The 19,224-nt window shown below is 40.5% G+C and overlaps 1 protein-coding gene across 1 annotated transcript; it reads left to right on the plus strand.

Moving 5' to 3' along the window:
• Positions 1-11,866: 11,866 nt before the first annotated feature.
• LOC115667509 (subtilisin-like protease SBT5.6) lies at positions 11,867-17,184 on the plus strand. The gene is made up of 9 exons (XM_056319817.1): positions 11,867-12,254; positions 12,335-12,530; positions 12,689-12,874; positions 13,121-13,232; positions 14,700-15,261; positions 15,401-15,495; positions 15,593-15,950; positions 16,064-16,277; positions 16,594-17,184. The coding sequence occupies exons 1-9, from the start codon at positions 12,183-12,185 to the stop codon at positions 17,124-17,126; spliced, it is 2,328 nt and encodes a 775-aa protein (XP_056175792.1). The 5' UTR covers positions 11,867-12,182; the 3' UTR covers positions 17,127-17,184.
• The last annotated feature ends 2,040 nt before the right edge of the window (positions 17,185-19,224 follow it).

Raw genomic sequence — 19,224 nt, forward strand, 5'->3', positions numbered from 1 at the left:
AACACTGGTGCCACTAGGCACATATGCTCTAATAAGGACCTATTCACAAATCTTGATCCAATTAATGGGGAAAAGGTTTTTATGGGAAACTTTGCCTCTTCTGCTGTCGAAGGCCAAGGGAAGGTACTGCTGAAGATGACATCTGGAAAAGAGCTGATTCTGAACAATATCCTATATGTGCCAGAAATTCAAAAGAACCTGGTCTCTGGGTCTCTGTTGAACAAGCATGGATTTCGTATGGTGTTTGAGTCGGACAAAGTTATTTTGTCTAAATCTAGAATGTATGTGGGGAAGGGATATGTATCTGATGAGCTTTTTAAGCTCAATGTAATGACAATTATCAATAAAGATAATAAGTCTTCCATTTATTTGCTTGAGTCTTCCAATTTATGGCATGGTAGACTAGGACATGTTAATTATGATACATTGCGTAGATTAATTAACTTGGAACATATACCTTCATTCCAAATTGATTCAAAACATAAATGTGAAATTTGCGTTGAGGCAAAATTAACGAGATCATCATTTCAAACAATTGAAAGAAACACCGAACCCCTTGAATTAATTCATAGTGATGTTTGCGATTTGAAATTCATACAAACGAGAGGTCGTAATAAATATTTTATTACCTTTATCGATGATAACACTAAATACTGCTATGTGTATTTGCTTAAAAGTAAAGATGAAGCCTTAGAGAAATTTGTTCTCTATAAGAATGAAGTTGAAAATCAACTTAATAAGAAAATTAAAAGATTGAGAAGTGATAGAGGTGGCGAGTATGACGTACCAATTGGTGAATTCCGTGCACAACACGGAATTATACATGAAATAACTGCGCCTTACTCTCCTCAATCAAATGGTGTTGCTGAACGAAAAAATCGCATATTGAAAGAAATAATGAACGCGATATTACTAAATTCAGGTTTGCCTCAAAATATGTGGGGAGAAGCTATTTTGTCAAGCAATGACCTTTTAAACAAGGTACCTCGAAAGAAAGAGGATAAAACCCCTTATGAGTTATGGAAAGGTAGGAGACCATCCTACAAACACTTACAAGTGTGGGGGTGTCTTGCAAAAGTGGCGGTTCCAACACCAAAGAAGACAAAGATAGGTCCTAAAACGGTGGACTGTATCTTTATAGGCTATGCACATGATAGTAATGCATATCGATTTCTTGTACATGAATCTGAAATTCCAGATATACACAAGAATATGATCATGGAAGCTAGGAATGCATCATTCTTTGAAAATGTATTTCCTTATAAATCCAATGATGGATCAAGTTCATCTAAACGAAAGAATGAAACTATGAATGAAGAAAGTCATGATTCGGCTCATGAAATTCATGACTCAGATCATGAACTAGAACTGAGACGTAGCAAAAGAGCAAGAGTGGAAAAATCTTTTGGAAATGATTTTCTAACTTATTTGTTAGAAAAGGAACCATTAAATTATGCAGAAACTGTGAATTCTTTTGAGGGACCTCTATGGAAAGAAGCAATAAAAAGTGAAGTTGATTCTATTTTGCAGAATCATACTTGGGAGCTAGTGAATCTTCCTTCTGGCGGTAAGCCTTTAAAGTCCAAATGGATTGTTAAAAAGAAAATGAAAGCAGATGGCTCCATTGATAAGTATAAAGCCAGACTTGTGATCAAAGGATACAAACAACGAGAAGGCTTAGATTACTTTGATACTTATTCTCCTGTGACGAGAATAACCTCCATTAGGAGGATACTTGCAATTGCAGCATTGCGAAATCTAGAAGTACATCAAATGGATATAAAAATAGCTTTCCTAAATGGTGATTTGGATGAAAAAATCTACATGGAACAACCTGAGGGTTTTATAGTTCCAGGACAAGAAAGGAAAGTCTGTAAATTGGTGAAATCATTGTATGGCCTAAAACAAGCACCAAAGCAGTGGCATGAAAAGTTTGATAATGCAATGATTACCAATGGATTTAAGATCAATGAATGTGATAAATGTGTCTACATTAAAGAGACAACAAATGGCTATGTCATTTTGTGTCTTTACGTAGATGACATACTAATTGTTGGTAGTGATGATAAAATGATCAAATCTACTAAGTATATGTTGAATTTAAGATTTGACATGAAAGATATGGGACCTACTGATATGATTTTAGGAATTAAAGTCACAAGAACGTCAGAAGGTCTTATTTTAAACCAGTCACACTATGTGGACAAGATTCTTGAAAAATTCAACATGAATGATTCTGGTATTGCTAGAACACCATTAGACAATAGTCTTCATCTATCCAAGAATAGAGGAGAGAGTATTTCTCAAGTAGAGTACTCTAGAGTTGTTGGAAGTCTAATGTACTTAATGAGTTGTACTAGACCAGACATTGCATATACGGTTAGTAAATTGAGTAGATGTACGAGCAATCCGAGTGCTGACCATTGGAAAGCAATAGTGAGAGTATTCAGGTACTTACGATATACTCGGAATTATGGCTTGCATTATACCAGATACCCAGCTGTTCTGGAAGGATATAGTGATGCAAACTGGATATCTAATATAAAAAACTCAAAATCTACTAGTGGATATGTATTCACACTAGCGGGAGCAGTCGTATTTTGGAAATTCTGTAAACAAACTGTTATAGCCAGATCCACAATGGAATCTGAATTTATAGCTTTAGATAAATGTGGTAAAGAGGCTAAATATGGCTACGCCATTTCTTAGAGGATATTCCAAAATGGCAAAAACATGTGCCACCAATAAGTATACATTGTGATAGTCAATCTGCGATTGGAAGAGCACAGAGTAATATGTATAATGGTAAGTCTAGACATATACGTCGTAGACATAATACCATTAGACAACTACTCTCAACAGGAATTATCTCTATTGACTACGTAAAGTCAAGGGATAATATTGTGGATCCGCTAATCAAAGGGTTAAACAGAGAGTTAGTTGAGAAATTGACAAGAGGAATGGGATTGAAGCCCATGAAAGAATAAATTAGTATAAAGGAAACCCAACCTAGTTGACTGGAGAACCTAAGATCTAGGTTCAAAGGGACAACCTAATTATATAAACTTAGTGATGTCACTGTGGGGGTTATCCCTAAAACCATTCCTATATAAAATATCAGTGATATTGTAAAGAAAAAGATAGCAATTTTGCTTTAATGATTCTTAAGTGGAGTCAACAAATTACTCAAAAATTAAGTAATCACCTATGTGAGAGAGAAGTGGGGCCGCTTCAAAAGAGAATTATTTAAGGGCTAAATTCTTTAGAAACTCTTGCAGAACCAGGTTGATGTTCATGGCCAAAACGAACATAACTATAAGAACTGAACAAACGTTTAGATGATTCCTGTGTGAAGTGTATGGTTCATTTACATAAGAAAGCTGGACAGTTCAAGGACATCATGTCTACTGGACAACTTGTAAAGTAAATATACTTTCACAATGGAAGGTTCAAAGGGTAATACCTACCTATCCTATGCAGGTTTCAATTGTTGAACACTATCATAGAGTCAAAACTAAAACAATTTTCATTCATGCGGGGGATTGTTGGAAATATGGGATAAATTGATGGGTGAATGAATGAGAAATTGATGCTCAAAGAACACCCTTGAGTTGGAAGTGGGAAGTGGAAAAACACTAGTCTCACATTGGAAAAGAAAGAAGATTATGGAGTGCTTTATATACAGTTACACTCATTTGAAGTGGCAACTATCATAGCACAAACATTATGCCTTGCGTGCAGGCGCAGGAGGAGTGCAAATCCGACGCCCGACAAAGCTGAAACTATGGGCGCGAGCGCACATCCCGGTGCACACGATATGCAGGACCGAAAATTGGGCTTTGCGACGAGCCCAATTTTGCCTTCTGATTTATTTTTTCAACTCAAACTGTTACGAATTTCGTAACGTGCGGCAGATTTAATCAGCCGTTATTCCCATTCGTATTGATTTTGTAACGGCAGATTTAATCGTCCGTTATTCGTATTGATTTTATAACAGCAGATTTAATCGTTTGTTATTCGTATTGATTTTATAACAGCGGATTTAAATGTCCGTTATTCGTATTGATTTTGTAACAACAGATTTAATCAGCCGTTATTGCTCTCCCATTTTATTTTATCGAAATCATTCTTCCTCTGTTTAATATTCTCTGCATTTGCACTATTTTTCGGTCGTGTTCATTTCGAGTTTTTTCAAGTTCGCCGGAAGCTTGGAAGTACCGTGATCTCTTCTTCGCTGTCAACCGTTGTATCCTGGGAGACAGACGTTCACGAAACCTCAATCGCGTACTGGAGAAAACGAATCTGTTTTAAGGAAACTGTGTAGAACACAGGCCTCGGTATCCATTTGTATCGATTCCAATTCTGTTATTGTAATTTCATTTCTTTACAATTCTGTATTGTTCGTAATATTTATACTAATGCCAATTTGAATTCTCTCAACACTAACATCTGCCTTCATGACCTATCCCTCTCAAAATCCGATATAGGATTAGTGGAAAAGCTTGAAACTTTGGAAGTGGATGAACTAGGAGTCAGGTTTAGCTGTGGCTTTGTAGCTTTCGGGTTAGCAAGTAGTGGTGGGTCGACCCCAAAATCCCACGCCATGCATGGAACTCGCAATCACATGGACCACATTCTGATTTTTCTAAGGAAACTACAATCCCTTCGAAATCTGAGAGGACCATTTGAGCATTCTTCTTTTCTGTGTAATCCACCATTGACTAGTTCGAGTACATGATAATGATGAAAAGTCATCTGTTGAGGAGATTCTGCAAGAGCCTTTCTATTATTGGGCGCTTCCTACTGGTATAAAACTAAAAAGGCAGTACATCAGATATATGCTCGACGGTGCTTCTGTGATCCCTCCAAAGACTAATTCATCGTTTCTTATTCATCTTAATCACATGCATTATCATATCATAAGGGTGTCGCAGTTGAGGAGTGTCAAACCGGAGATCACATTTTCAAATTTGTTCAACTATGTGAAAAATACTGTCAGTCGAGTCACCTAACATGTCAAAGGGAAAGTTAACCGGTTCATGAAACTTGCAGGGGATTTTATGAGTCTCATGGTAGTCGAGTCTTTCCACTCGGTGAACCTACATTTATAAAAAATAATTAAAAAAGTTTTTAAGTCAACCGTGAGACTTATAGTCATGGTGCGTTGGGCTCTACTAATTAATTATATCTCCGCTCTTAATTGTTATTATTATGCTAATGCTAATGCCAAATGTTATGTACATTATTACTCACAAATTATAATCGTTTAACACATTTTGTGTATTCTTTGAACTTTTAGCAACTCGGCTCCTTAATTAATGTAAAAATAGCAGTATGTCCAACATAATTTGATGCTTGCACAAGGATAATCTAGAGCGGAAAAAAGGAAAGATGCTCTCGGTGCATTGGCCAAAAGTAAATAGAGAGATGATCTCAGCGAGCAACAATGATTCTAACAAATCACATATAAAAATCGAATTTTAACCCTACAATTTTGATTTGGTGCCGCCTCTAAGGTAAGATTTCGGTACCCGCAAAGTTTAGGGACGGCAATTCCTAATGGGACGGACATGATTACAAATTCGAAACTAACACGAATTATATATTTTGACCCATTTATAAGTAAAATCAGGATAAGTGTTCAAAAAGTCCTAAACCTATTGTCCTGCAGCCAATTCAGTCATAAACTTTTCAATTGTGCCCATTTAGTCCTAAACCTTTTGACGAATTGCCAATTTAGTCCTAAACTTTTTGATGATTTGCTAATTTAGTCCTAAATCTATTATTTGGATATTTGGCCAGAAGGACTATATTAGCAAATTGTTAAAAAGTTTAGAATTAAATTGGCAATCATCAAAAGGTTTAGGACTAAATTGACAAATCATCAAAAGTTTTAGGACTAAATTGGCAAAATGGAAAGGTTTAGGATTGAATTAGCTACTGGACAATAGATTTATGAACTTTTGGACAATTTTCCGAAGTAACAACACTTCACAACCACGCTGATAGACTATGCGATCGATATGAATACAATAACCCGACATGAACCCCACCACTAACCTAGTCTCTTTCTCCTTTTTGGGTCTCGCATCTACTTCAAGATTGTCATTAACATGCGAGCAAATGAAGAAGATTCTTGCTTTGTTAGGACAAAAACAAGGTGGTAAACTATTTATATGTCATTATCCGAAAGAGAAAGGCATGCCATTTGCCCCCACTCTTCCACAATGCACGACCATTGCGGTCTTTGATGCTTTGACTTTGCTTTCAAAGGAAGCTTAGGTAGTCTCTAACGATGAAGCAGGATGGTCCTTGAGAATTCCACAAAATCAAACGCATGCGTTGTGTCCACAAACTCCTAAGGAATTGTATGCCGTCCGCTTGAGGGATGATACTCTTGTAGACTCAATTAATAGACTAAATCAATCACATTTTGCAAGATAAAACTTAACCTAAAAGACATCAATCATGTAGGATTAATTTCCTAAACTAAACACGTGTAAGTTGGGATAATTATCCAAAAAGTTCCGAACCTATTGTATGACGGTAAACCTTTGGGAAAAGTGCTGAATAAGTCATAAACCTTCTAGGGTGGTGTCAATTTAGTCCTAAATCTATTTTTGGTGCCAATTGAGTCCTAAACCTTTTGATATAGTGCCAATTCAGTCCTTTTGGCCGGATTTTGCTGACGTGGACGTCGGCCAGCCATCGGCGTTGTCGTGGACAAAATTTAACAAAATTTTAATATTTTTTGAATTTTTTTTTTCTTCTCCCTCTTCCTTCAACCGGTTGCCGGAGCGGCGATCGGCCGAAGGCCAGAGGCCAGCGAGGTTGACCTTACTGGCCTCGGGCGAGCCTCGCCGACCACTGGCGAGGCTCGCCCGGCCCTTGCCATGGCTAGGCAAGGGTCAACCTTGCTAGATCCGGCGAGGTCGAGCCTCGCCCAGCCGTCGGCGAGGCTCGCCCGGCCCTTGCCAGACCTCGCGACCTCTGGTGAGGGCTGGGCGAGGCCCGACCTCGCCGGATCTGGCGAGGTTGACCCTCGTTCGGCCATGACGAGGGCTGAGCGAGCCTAGCCATGGCTGGGCGAGGCTGGACCTCGCTAGCCCAGCGCGAGGCTCTCCCTTGCCGGCGACGGCGAAGGCGAGCCTCGCCATGGCTGGGCGAGGCTCGCCCGGCCCTCGCCAGAGGTCGCAAGGTCTGGTGAGGGTTGGGTGAGCCTCGCCGGCGGCTGGGCGAGGCCCAACCTCGCCGGATCTGGTGAGGTCGACCCTCGCCAGCCTAGCGCGAGGCTCGCCCTCGCCGGCGACGGCGAAGGCGAACCTCGCCATGGCTGGGCGAGGCTCGACCTCGCCGGATCTGGCGAGGTCCAGCCTCGCCTAGCCGCCGGCGAGGCTCGACCTCGCTAGATCCGACGAGGTCGAGCCTCACCCAGCCATGGCGAGGCTCGCTCGAGGCCGACGAGGTCCTCGCAGGCCTCTGGCCTCCGGCCGTTCGCCGTTCCGGCGACCGAATGAAGGAAGAGGGAGAAGAAAAAAAAATTCAAAAAAATATTAAAATATTATTAAATTTTGTCCACGTCAGCGCCGGTGATCGGTCGCCGGCCGGCCGACGTCCACGTCAGCAAAATCCGGCTAAAAGGACTGAATTGGCACTATATCAAAAGGTTTAGGACTCAATTGGCACCAAAAATAGGTTTAGGACTAAATTGGCACTACCCCAAAAGGTTTAAAACTTATTCAGCACTTTTCCCGTAAACCTTTCAATTATGCTAATTTAGTCCTAAACCTATTGTACGGTAGCCAATTTAGTTTTAAACTTTTTAACGATTTATCAATGTAGTCCTTCTGAGTAATTGTGGTCAGAAATCGCCGAAGGGCTACATTGGCAAATTGTTAAAATATTTGAGACTAAATTGACAAATCATCAAAATGTTTAGGATTAAATTGACATAATTGAAAGGTTTAAAACTGAATTGGCACAATCGAAAGATTTAGGAATGAATTGGCTACCGTACAATAGGTTTATGACTTTTTGGATAATTTTCCCCGCATAAGTCTATTTGATAACTCTCACACTAGAGATGAATAATTAAATAGGATTGATTTTCTAACGCAGAGGGGGGGAAGTCTTGCCGCCTTAAAAACTTATTTGAATTGGATTATATACCCTAAATTTTGGAAATTTATTTCTTTTGGCCTCCCAAAATAATTGTGCAATGCGATAGAGTCATATTATACTATTCTTAAGTAAAAACTCACTCTTTTCTCACAAAGCCATAGAGTAATATCTATTAAATAGGCAATTATTTCACTTAGCCCTAGACATCAATATCAATATATAAGTTAATTTCATGTGACTAAATTAAATGGCCATGCGTTTCAAATTTTTATTTAAAAAAAAATTGTCAAAGTTTTCATTTTTATTTTGGTCCCCCAAGTCTTCAATCCTAGATCCGTCCCGAACCACATGAACAATAGGTTAGGACAAGATAATGATTTCCTGGGCTGGATTAGGACAAAGGACAATTGGCCGTAGGTTTGTCCATTTGCATGCAATACTTCTTCATTATTGCAACATCGTCAGAAACGTGGGACTAGCACACATGCAAATTGACACTTGAGTTGAAAGTTGAAACTATTGGTGAAATGCATAGGTCAGAACAAATTCTTTAGCCAAATTGATGCACGCCTTGGACTTTGGTGGTCCTTTTTCCTAGAGTCCCGACTTGAATGTCCATGTTAAGTAATCAAAACACCATACCATTTGTAGCCCGACTATTAATTCAAACATAATCCGTGTCGAATTTGATTTATATCTACTGTCAAGAATATAAGTTATATGCATTTTTAAGGTTATTGTTGGAAACAAAATCAATTTCTTCCAAAACTAATGAAGTCTGTTATCAACTACTGCATCCATTAGTTCCATACGACAACCTACATGGACATCACTTGTATATTTCTCATTAAGGCTCCGTTTGTTCGGTTGAAAATGAATGATTTTGAAAAATATTTTTCTAAAAATAATTGCTTGTATCTCTTACAAAAAATATGAACAAAAAATATTTTCATCATAAACGAAAATATTTAGACATAAATTATTATCGATAATGAAAATATTTTCAATTGACTAATTATTTTAACCAATATAAACAATCATTTTAAGGAAAATGTTCTCTAAATAGTTCATTTTATGCGAAACAAAGGGAACCTAAGTTTATATGTGAGTAATGTTCATACTTGTAATTCTTCAACTAGAGATTTATGTCTCGTCTGATTAAACCAAAAAATGAGTGCTGGAAATTTAAACAATGAATTTTAAGTATAGACAATTTTAAGTGCTGAAAATGGAAATCAAAAGTTGATTGATAATTCCATGTATGGCAAGAAATCAGTAATATTGATTTTTTCAGATAGTGATTATGATTATCAAACAAACTTAGTTATTCAAATAAGCACGATTCTTTAGAAAAGACCATATTTTCCTACATTCCCTAATTAATAGATTTTTTTTCAAGAAATTTTACAGTTTACACCCTGGTAACCAAATTGAAAAAAAAAAAAAATCTCTCTCTCTCTCTCTCTCTCTCTCTCTCTCTCTAGCCTCATGTTCCTCCAAACTTCGCCCAGTTGACCCTCCTGGTCCACTCTTATCACTATGCTGCCGGCGTGGTCACCACGTCCGATCGAGCAACAATTTATCTCAATTGATAAATGTGCTATGGCCTTATGTCACAAGATGGTACCCAAACCCTAGTACAGGGGTGTTTATTTAAGAAGAAACATGGCCGACCCCAGTTTTGCAAACTCTTCTCAAACAGAAATTCTAATGGTTATAACTCTCTAATGTAATATAAATTTTAGATGTATTATCTTGGATAAAAATGAAAACAGTAGATATATTCACTATATTAAAATACCATACCAATCAGGAAATAAGTACAACGAATTTATGAGAAAAACGTAACTCTAAGTGATGTAATTAACCAACCAACGTGAATCACAACCTATAAATGAACATGTAAAACGTAGTTAATTTAAACAGTATATAAAAAAAATGGGATAAGTGCATTCAAAGTCCTAAAACTTGTCACGAAAGTGCAATTGAGTTCTAAAACTTTCAAAAAGTGCAAACAAGTCCTAAAACTTGTCACGAAAGTGCACTTGAGTCCTAAAACTTTAAAAAAGTGCAAACAAGTCCTAAAACTTGTCACGAAAGTGCAAACAAGTCCTAAAACTTGTCAAATTGGTTCAATCAAGTCCTTCCATTGATTGTACTTTTTGAAAGTTTTAGGACTTGTTTGCACTTTTGTGACAAGTTTTAGGACTCGTTTGCACTTTCGTGACAAGTTTTAGGACTTGTTTGCACTTTCATGACAAGTTTTAGGACTCAATTGCACTTTTTTAAAGTTTTAGGACTCAAGTGCACTTTCGTGACAAGTTTTAGGACTTCTAGTGCACATATCCCAAAAAAAATTAAAAAGAGAGGCTGGAGTCTTAGCCATGACCGAGATTGGGGAACTCGACCATACTTAGTTGCAGCGATCCGGGTTGCTGTGGCGACAGTGGGTGGCATGTGGCACACGACCCTGATATGGCCGTGCGCCGCTTTGCAAAAGAGTTTAAAAAAGAAATTGATGACGGTGGTTCTCCGTAACCAGGGTTATTAGTAGCTACTCGGCTGGGGCAAATGGCAACAATCGGTAGCAATGGCGTCTGGGGCTGATGGTGACAATAAGGTGGGTGTCCATGTGGTCGTGAATTAGGGCAGAGAGGGGGAGAGGAAGAGAGTGAAATTAGGGCTTCAAAGAGGGAATTTAAACTGATATCTGGCGACCAATCAAATTTGGTCCACTAGAGACGACAATCCCGTTGCCAAAGGCCAGTTGTGGCGACCAAACAATGGCCTTTGGTAGCCAGAAGTGGCACACTATGGAGACCTTTTGGTTGCTAAAAGTTAGCATTTTGGTGACAAAACGCATTTTTGGCAGCTAGAACTCCCCATTTAGTGAACAAGCGTATTTTATTTTTTATCGTCAACGTCATATTTATTGTAACGGAGGGATAGAATTTTTTTTTTTTGGAGGGGGGGGGGGGGGGGGGGAATGAGATCCTTTGCCCCTATTAGTGTGTCCATTTGGTACCTCGTCTATCCAAACTATTAATACATATTAAATAGAGTAATTGTGAAATTTGTGACTAAGGGGATAGATGATCTTTGTCCCTTTTGGGTGGAGGCATCTAATGTGATGGAGGATCTATGTCCCTTTCGGGGATTGGGTAGTGTTTGGGGCATTCTCAATATTGTTAGGTTAAATTTTTTATGTGGGGGAATGAGATCCTCTACCCCTATTAGTGTGTCCATTTGGTCCCTTGTCCATCCAAACTATTGATGCGTTTTAAAAAGAGTAATTGTGAAATTTGGGACTACCATTTTAATGTTTGAGATTTATTAAGATATTGATGGAGGCATCTAACGGGATAGATGATCTTTGTCCCTTTTGGGTGGAGGCATCTAACGGGATAGAGGATCTTTGTCCCTTTTGGGGATCGGGTAGTGTTTGGGGCATTCTCAATACTATTAGATTAAATATTTGATGTGGTTGAACTCTTCAGTTAATCACTAATGTGTGTCAACAAATTAGTTGAGGTAAATTTATCTCTTAAATTTGGAGAATCCCAAGTCTTAAAATTGTGGTACGGGTCTTGTCAAAAGATGAAGTGATTCACTTCCATTGAAGCTATCCAATCTCTCGTGCGGAATTCGTGTAACAAGCAAATCATACCCGACCTCTGTCCTCTTCTTTTTTTCTTTTTATAAAAGTGGGTCAGGTGGTACATGCCAGCTTTTATGCACCTCAATTAGTCTACCTCCCCGGACGATCTTAAGGGCTTACACAATTCGGCCCCGTGAGTCCGAAATTTTACCTTTGCGAGGACTCCAAACAAAACTTGGACATATCATCGCTTTCTTCTGGACAACGGCAGTTTTGGAAATCAATTACCTCTGCGTCGCAGACGACCACTAGCCTCTCTTTCTTCTGCTGGACTACGGCCGGCCGTTTGGGAAATCACTTTCCATTCTGTCGTAGACGACTACCATAGTTATAAATACCCAATCATCGTCTTTCTCGTATTGTTATCTATTGGGAGGGAAAGAGATTAAGTGAATACACAAAGATGTACCACAATCTTTTATTTCTTTTGTTCATTATTCACCTCCCCATTCTCGCCTTCTGCTCAGAACGCCAGGTATGTCTGACTTGTGTCCTGGCCAAGATTTGGATTTTTTTTTCCGATTCTATTGCTCAAAATTGTATTGCATGTGTCAGGTTTACATAGTGTATCTCGGAGAGCACAATGGAGGCAAATCAAAGCATGAAATAGAAGACCACCACCTCTCGCACTTATCATCAATCAAAGCCATTGATGTCGAAGAAGCAAGGTCTTCTCTTCTTTACAGCTACAAGAACAGCTTCAATGGCTACGCCGCTGTTCTTACTCCTGACGAGGCATCCAGGCTATCCGGTGGGTACTTCAGTTACAGAGATTTGTTTTTTTCTTCTCTCTCTTACTCTCTCGAAGTTTGAGTCGTTCCGCCCGTTGAGTGTTGTAAAAGTGATTGGTCGGGCTCACCACTTTGACAAAATTAAACTTCCTACGTGTGACAATTTGTGGTTGGGCAGAGCTCGACGAAGTGGTATCGGTTATCCGGAGCGATCCGAAGAAGTACTCTATGCACACCACAAGGTCATGGGAATTCTTGGGCTTGGAAGAAGGGAAAGGACCTTGGACCCCTACAAAGATGAGAGGAGGCCTGTTGGAGAAGGCCAAATATGGAAGGGGAATCATTGTTGGGGTTATGGATAGTGGTAAGTATCTACAAAACATGAGCAAAATATAAATATTATTTTGTGTCACCTATCTTGATGTGTTGTATTCTCTTTTCTACTGTTTCTCATGTGATTCCAGCTCTTATCTTCTTTGTAGTTTTGCGGGAGATTCTATTAGGGTTTTATTGTGCTTTCTTGGGGTGCTCATCATTGATGGATGACATGATTGCGTGCATATGGAGGGTGATTGATTGGTGTTTCTATTGCTCCTTTTGGGGTCATCAGGTGTGTGGCCAGAATCGATGAGCTTTAGCGATAAAGGAATGAGGCCCATTCCAAAATCATGGAGAGGAATCTGCCAAACTGGACAAGAGTTTGACTCGTCCCACTGCAACAGGTACTGAGCCTAGTGTTCTTGTTTTCTATATTGGAGTTTCTACGTTGTTTGGATTCGTACTCAATTATAGTATAGCAAGTCACGCCATGCATAACTTTCGGCTCGTGACTTTGTAGGTGTCCTTTCGTGTCGATACATTTCCTAGCTGGCCATTATCAATATCGCTCTTGCCTGAACATCGAAATTGCACGTATTTGATATTTGATGTATTTTGTAGGCCTGTGAGTTTGAATTTCAAATTTACTACCCTTAGGATGAGATTTTGAAGTAGTGAGTCCAAGCATGGTAAGTTGTAAAGGCAGTCTATCTTGTGGGTTGATTTGGAAAGGATTAAAAAGTTGACACACATACTATTTAAGTTTTGTTTTTTTCACACAACTTGCATCCATCACCATTAATTTGGATAGTTGATCGACTTTTTAAATTCTAAGTACCAAAATGAATGGCGATACAGATAGGACATGAAGACAAACTGTACCATAATACCTAATTAACCTAAAATAGTACATGGGATATTGATATTTATAATGATAAGTATAGTATAGTTGACTAGAAGATTAAAAAATTTAACCCCAATTTAGAGAAAGTTAGGTGAGATTCTTTATCATTACTAGCAGATTTATAGCTATCCCAGGATTTGCTTTCAAGATTTGAAAAACATAAAACATAATTTTGCTTGTAAAACTATTATGTGAGGATTTTCAGAACAGTCCCAAAAAACGAACACTTAACTTTGTGCCGGAATCCCGGATTTTATCGTTTGGCTTTCTATTTTCTAGGCCCCAAATTTTAATAATTTCTTTCGGCCATTTGTTTTTTTTTGCTGTATTCTACTGTCAATTTCTTGACTTTTTCCAAAACGCCACGGGTTCCAGCTGAAACCGTGTCTGTACAAGGCGTTCACCATGCCCTACGCCATGTCGTTTTGCAAAATTCTACGTCGGATTGGCGAGGATAGTGCTTTGGACTTAATGTTGGCTACAAGTTATAGCCTTTGACTTCAGTTTGTCAAGTCGGAAAACGTGCAAGAAGCAAGGTGACAAAGTCGAGTAAATTAAGTTTTTTTGGCCCTTTGCTATTGCCATCTTGTGACCTTCCTCCCTCGTCTGTCGGGCTTCCCAATCCCATGCATTGTGAAATAATAATCACGACCAAGTCTTTTCAGGATATACCTTATGTGATGAAGAGACAGAGAGAGAGTTTATGTTGTTGTTGATTGCATCAATACATCAGGATACTTCTTATTGAGAAATACTAAGTTTACTGAGACCGGTTTACTAAATGGTGTCACAGATTATTACTAGGAGATGAATGGGGGTCACTTGATTGAGTGACGACTTGCAGTGTACCACATCATGTAGCAAACCGATTTTATAGACTCGTATTGAAATGCATAGCATTTTTTTCATTTTGAAAAGATACAACCCATGTCTCAAAAGTAACAGTCAAATTGGAATGAAATTGTAGGAAGCTTATCGGAGCTCGGTACTATCTCAAGGGCTATGAGAACAACTTCGGCCCTCTTAACACCACACTGGACTACCGATCACCACGCGACAAGGATGGCCACGGGACTCACACGGCATCCACCGTCGGAGGCCAGAGGGTGGCTAACGTCTCCGCCCTCGGCGGCTTCGCCCGCGGCACTGCGTTGGGCGGCGCGCCGCTCGTCCACCTGGCCATCTATAAAGCGTGTTGGGCGATCCCCAACGTATCTAAAGTGGAAGGCAACACGTGCTTCGAGGAGGACATGTTGGCTGCCATGGACGATGCCATCGGTGACGGCGTCGATGTAATAAGCATCTCCATTGGCACGAGTCGGCCCTTGCCATACGCCCAAGACAGCATAGCCTTAGGGGCATTTCACGCGGCCAAAAGCAACATTGTGGTGGCGTGCTCCGCCGGGAACAAAGGGCCTGCTCCAGGGACCCTATCGAACCCGGCTCCATGGATCATCACCGTCGGTGCCAGCACCATTGACCGAACTTTTGTCGCACCCGTGGAGCTCGGAAACGGGACATTGATTGAGGTGAAAATTAAATCACTTCTTCGTATGTTTGATAGTTCTATATATCTAGCACAATTATTAAATTATCCAATCTCCCAATCTATATACTGATAATATTTCCATATGGTGCTCAATATATGCCAAAAACTCATTTGCACAGGGACAAACAATCACTCAATATAATTCCAACAAGATGTATCCACTAATTTATGCTGGAGATGCAGTAGCCTCAAATGTATCCCAGGACGTCTCAGGGTGATTAATTGTTTATTTTTAGAAAAACTTCTGACTGTTTTTACCTAAAATTTGGATCAGTTGCTAATTAATCGCGCTATTTGGGCATACTTTGCAGTCAATGCCTCCCAAATTCCCTTAATCCAAAGAAGGTAAGTGGGAAGATAGTGTTGTGCATTAGAGGAAACGGGACGAGAGTTGGCAAAGGCATGGAAGTAAAGAGAGCTGGTGGTGCTGGCTTCGTACTGGGTAATGGCCCGGCCAACGGAGGGGAGCTGACGTGCGACCCCCACGTTCTTCCGGCGACTGCCGTGACTCATGACGATGCCACTCGGATCTATGACTACATCCGATCTACCAAGAGTCCGATGGCGAGAATAGTACCAGCAAGAACGGTCATGTATGCTAAGCCCGCTCCTGTCATGGCCGCATTCACGAGTCGAGGTCCGAATGTCATCGACCCCAATATTCTCAAGGTATAATTTCCCAGCAATGTTTTTCCTCTTTCACGACGACGAATAATCTATTGAAAAATCACAATGACATTACAAACTTATGGCATAACTATTTTCTTTTTCCTCCTGCTCAGCCTGATATCACGGCCCCGGGAGTGAATATATTGGCGGCGTGGAGCGAGGCAGATTCGCCGACAAAGTTGGAAAGCGATCCTCGAATCGTGCAGTACAACTTCGAATCGGGGACTTCGATGGCCTGCCCTCATGTGGCTGCTGCAGCCGCTCTCCTCAAAGCCATCCATCCAAAATGGAGCAGTGCAGCTATAAGATCTGCCCTTATGACTACAGGTAAAATTATCTCAAGATCATATTATTTAGATACAATTAGGGCCGACAATTCGTGTCGCAATCTAATTTTATGTTGTTTACAAATGTTGACGATCAAAACATTCACCAATCAATGAAAATGTGTTAATTCATGCCAATACACCGTATACAGATTAAGGTTGTTGCATTGTGTCCGTGTCACATTTAAGTTCTCTTTCTGCATTTCTTACTGCGCATGCCTTGTTCGTGGCCGATCATGTCAAGCGTCGCTTATACCGGAGCTTCCCACAACGGAAAATTAGTGTTGCCTAACTCTTTCAAGCCTCGCAAATTGCAGCTTCTCAATTGGACAACACGGGCAAGCCGATAACTGATGCAGCAGGCACTCTTGCAACTCCCTTCGCGTCAGGAGCCGGCCACTTGATGCCGCAAAGAGCGGCGGACCCTGGCCTCGTCTACGATGCGTCGTATTCAGACTATGCCGCATATCTATGCAACCTCGGTATCAAGGACCCAAGCTTCCAGTGCCCGAGCGAGCGGATCATCTCAAGCAATCTCAATTATCCATCTCTCCAAATCAGTAGACTCAATGGGACTATCACAGTGACGAGAACCGTCACAAATGTAGGGGGAAAACACAACAGTTGTTACTTCTCACATGTCAAACCGCCGATGGGGTTCTCGGTGACGATCCGGCCAAGTTTGCTGGTCTTCGATCGCATCGGCCAAAAGAGAAGCTTCACCATTACAGTCAAAGTGAGAGATAGCATGGTGAAGAGTATTCTTGGAGATGACTATGCCTTTGGATTGTATGGATGGAATGATGGGATTCACAACGTGAATAGTCCCATGGCAATATCTTTAGCATAAGCTTTCTTATAAAAAAAGAAGGAGAGTAAATTGGCCACATTTTGTTTTATGCTTGCAATTGATCTCTTATTTTATTTAATGAAGAATTGAGAAATGTAGAGATAAGAAAAATTACGAAAGCATAAGACAGTTTGAGTGGTTTCAGAAAAATTATCTGCCATGAATAAAGAAGGCTTACCTTGTCCCTTTTGGCATGATTTGGTATGGGTTTTTAAAATTCAATGCAAATAAATATGATTCATTCCGATCACCTCGATATATATATATATACGCGCACGCGCGTGAACGGAACCATATGATTCTTATTATTCTTCTGCTCCTTAAGATGGTCTTGGTGGATAAGCCATAATATTTTCGAATAAGATGTGGAGAGAAGACTATAGCCTTTTTATAAATCGTATTCTAAGAGAAGCGTTCAATCACATCATTTCCGAATCGAGATGTGCAAAGCCCAATATACCATGATCACGTAATTGTAATGGGCGTAAACTAAGGTACTATGATTAATGTTAGTCTACACTTATATTTAAGAAAAAATTCTTTCTTTCACAACATTAATTGCTTAGTATTTTGAACAAAACATGAATTTTGTAAAGTGACTCACAGACTGTTAAAATATAAATTGTATATGGCAACCCGGAGACAACATCTTGAAAAACAATCCAAGCAAAAGAAATCTCTAACATTGAGAGATAAACCATCACAACATATATCCACAAAGTAAACAACAATGATCACAAATGCGAAGCAATTCTCATGGTTAATGTGCGGGAAAAGTAACAAGAAAAGTCTTAAACTTATTGTATTAGTACCAATTTAGTCTTAAAACTTTCAATTGGACCAATTTTGTCGTAAACCTTTTCACATTGGTACCAATTCAGTCCATCTGGTCAATTTAGGCTGGAAATTGCTGATTCGGAAGTTGACCATCGTATATGGCATGGCTTGGCACGACTAACGCTGATATGGACATTTTTTTTATAATTTTTGTAAATAATTTTTATTTTTTTTATTTTTTTTATTTTTTTGCTTTCCCTTTTCTTTTTGCCAATGGCCTGCCACTAGCCACAGGCCATGGCTGGCGAGGGTTGCCTTGTCTGGCCGCGCCTGAGCGAGGGCGAGGCCCCCTTCATCGCGTCTTGCTTGGGCGAGGGGGACCTCGCTGGCGCTTCCCCTTGCCAAGGCGAGGCCATGGCCTGTGACTAGTGGCCATTCACTGGTGGCCGACAAAAAGAAAAGAAAAAGGAAAAAAATTCAAAAAAATTATTTAAAAATGTTGTTATTAGCGCCGGCCGTCCTACGTGGCATGGCGCCGGACGGCCATCCATTGATCCATATCCTCTCGTGGCGGAACTCTACCCTAAGGATATTTCGAAAGAGGAACAGCTTGACCTACTGGCGATTCTAGTAGTGGATGAAATCTATTGTGTCTTGAAAGCAATGGCCCCTCTTAAATTACTAGGCTGAGACGCATTCGACACTACTTTCTATACAAATGATGGGAAGTGGTGAAGGCCCCGGTACTCCACTTTGTTCAACACTTCTTTAGCGGCAAAAGTGCACTAGAAGTGCCATAACTTGTGTACGGTGATCACTTTGGTGCCATAACTTTTTTTCGGATCACTTTGGTGCCAACTTTTTTGAAAATCGATCACTTTAGTGCCAATGCTGACGTGACTCGCCGAAAATCCGATGTGGCACTGACACGGCTCGCCGAAGAGGTCCATGGTTCGCCGGAGAGGTCCAGTCAGCATTAAAAACCAAAAACGACGCCGTTTAGCCCGTTGACGCGTACTTTTTTAAAAAAAAATTAAATTATATTAAAAAAAAAACTAGCCGGCGAGGAGCCTCGCCGCCGCGCTGCGACCCACCACCGCCGGGAAGGGCGGCGGTGGTGGGCGCAGTGGTCGGCGAGGTCGCCGCGGCGGGCCGGCGACCGCCAAGCCCAACGAGGCGGATCCGGCGGCGAGACCTCGCCGTCGCGACCGGCGACGGCGAGTCACGCCTGGCAAGGCAAGGCGGACCGCGTCGCCGTCGCGTGAGGTCTCGTGGGCGGCGAAGGGAAACCTCGCCGTCGCCGGTCGCGACGGCGAGTTTC

This window comes from Syzygium oleosum, unplaced genomic scaffold, assembly GCF_021117445.2.
Source record: "Syzygium oleosum isolate NSW1041296 unplaced genomic scaffold, Sole_v2.1 Sole_v2.18, whole genome shotgun sequence".
In the NCBI taxonomy this organism is placed as follows: Eukaryota; Viridiplantae; Streptophyta; class Magnoliopsida; order Myrtales; family Myrtaceae; genus Syzygium; species Syzygium oleosum.